At 39.9% G+C, this 2,282-nt stretch overlaps 1 protein-coding gene across 1 annotated transcript; it reads left to right on the forward strand.

Annotated features, from left to right (window-relative positions):
- Positions 1-221: 221 nt before the first annotated feature.
- On the forward strand, positions 222-853 carry SARC_14398 (hypothetical protein; the record flags this gene model as incomplete). Its single annotated transcript, XM_014291468.1, has 2 exons — positions 222-338; positions 638-853. Coding segments are annotated over 2 exons (333 nt in total), but the record flags the coding sequence as incomplete, so codon positions are not given.
- Positions 854-2,282: the final 1,429 nt, after the last annotated feature.

Consider the following 2,282-nt stretch of genomic DNA (forward strand, 5'->3'; position numbering starts at 1 on the left):
ATATATATATATATATATATAATTATTCTTATGTATGTATCAGCAGCGAACGCGCATTCAATCTGTTTTACCGGATCTTGAATCACAAGAATAAGCTTCGACATGTCGATGACGTATTTCAATTGTGTGAGCATTGCGTACTGTCTGCTTATAGCGCTTGCATATCGTAAAATGCCTGACTCAAGCTCCTTTTAACCCTGTTTATCAACTATCCACATTAGCTTGATGATAGTATCGGCCATACGCATACCTGCGTAGAACACAAAACAGCATTGCTTGCATTACGGAAGACACTCGACCCAAAGAAAAGGAAAGTTGCCGAAGGTGCCGCTACAACAGTAAGTTTTTCGCAAGTTGATATTCGCGTGGTGCGCCTGGACGCACAATTTTAATCCTTTGTGCCTCGTCTATCGATACTGCTTTCTGCTTTTTCTCGCCTACATGTCCCGTCTCTACTGGTTCAGGTTGTGGTTTGTGTAGCCCCTTTCAATTCGTCGTTGTTATCTTAGCCATCATCAGCAATTTCATGATTTCGTGCACGACTCAGAACTTATTGCGGTGATGGTTGTGTGTCTCCTCGTCTATCCAATCCTTGCAACGGATAGAAAAGTAACCGGATAATTGTACTTGTATTCAGGTGGATTTGAGCAATGTGTCACACTCGTCACTCAAGCGATACAAGAAGCACTACGATATTGATGTGCCCGCGGGATCGTCGAAGCAAGAATACAGTGCGGCCGTGGCGCAACACTTCCCAACAATACAAGTCAATGAGGCCAAAGATTTGTTGGCATTTATCACTCATGTCGAGAATATTAAGAAACGCGCTTTGGACAGTTCGGGTGGTCTCTAAACTTTTAAATATGCAATTGGAGATATGTAAATTAAAATCAGTTCCAATAATTTACCCTTTCAATATTTGGCAGAGCCCATAGTACCTATCATGAAGGAGCTCGGTCAGAACCCAGAACTAATCATCATACTGTTCCCAAAGTGTACGACCCATATTTTCAACACTGATACTGCTAGGTTTGTTGTCGAGAAACGTTACATAGAACATGGACGGTGATTGTTTGCAGTCTTCGAAGAATAGTATATAATCGATCCTGCAGCAGGAAGTATGTCTGTAGCAGAATGAACAATATTGAACAGCGAGTCGCGTGCTTGGCAGAAGTGCTCAGTTATCTTTTTCACACTCATAAACATTCGTCGCACACCAACATTAACGTATTTATGTATTTAATTTCGTTGATCTCGTGCAAATTTGAATGCGTTACTCCCTTCTGTGTCGAGCCTCCGATATTCATCGCAATAGCTTCGCTAGGAGTTGTAATGTGTGATGTATAAGCATGACCTTCCTCTAGCTGCGCGAGTATATCCATGATATGCATTGCCAATACAAAATTCTTGCCCGTGTTTGCTGTGATCTCCAATAAAACCCAAAAAAAAATCGCATCAATTCCCTGTCTTAATTTCGTGTTTCATGTATGTATAATGATATCGTACTGGCAGTCAGTATTAAGACAAAGCAAAGGATTCACACACTAAAAGACCGCTGAATCATTCTCTGCGTATACAGTCCTTCTATCTGTGGACATTCGCAGCTAATAGTCACCAGCTTAAAAAGTCAAAAGCCTCCCGTAAATGCTTTTCACTATTTATTCAATTCAATACAGGCATATTTTTAAGCCATCGCCTGTCAACTTCTGGTACGCTTTCGATTGTTGCAAATCGTGGACTACTGGTTCGTCATTTAAATATATCTAGTCTAGCCCCTGCAAACAATTCGTTGTCACCATTGTTGTGTGGTTAAGTGAGTTCAAAGAGGATAGCTGTGATTCCCCATCCGTACAACGGTCCCCCCCAGCGATATAGACCAACGATCAGAGCTCAATACCACGACAAAGCATTCCTACTGTACGATTTATATCCAGCACCAATATTTTGTACTGCGATATGTGTTCTAGTATTAAGCAATTATAGTAGTACAAGATTGTATACGTATGAATCTTTGACCGTAGTATTATTTACAATTAATCTATGTAATATGTGCATAATCGTACTGTCTTCACGTTGTGTTATATATTTATATATATATATATGTGTGTGTGTGTGTGTGTGTGTGTGTGTGTGTGTGTGTGTGTGTGTGTGTGTGTGTGTGTGTGTGTGTGTGTGTGTGTGTGTGTAGTTAGTTAGTTAGTTAGTTAGTTAGTTAGTTAGTTAGTTAGTTAGTTAGTTAGTTAGTTAGTTAGTTAGTTAGTTAGTTAGTTAGTTAGTTAGTT

The sequence above is a fragment of the Sphaeroforma arctica genome (genome assembly GCF_001186125.1).
Source record: "Sphaeroforma arctica JP610 unplaced genomic scaffold supercont1.4578, whole genome shotgun sequence".
Classification (NCBI taxonomy): Eukaryota; class Ichthyosporea; order Ichthyophonida; genus Sphaeroforma; species Sphaeroforma arctica.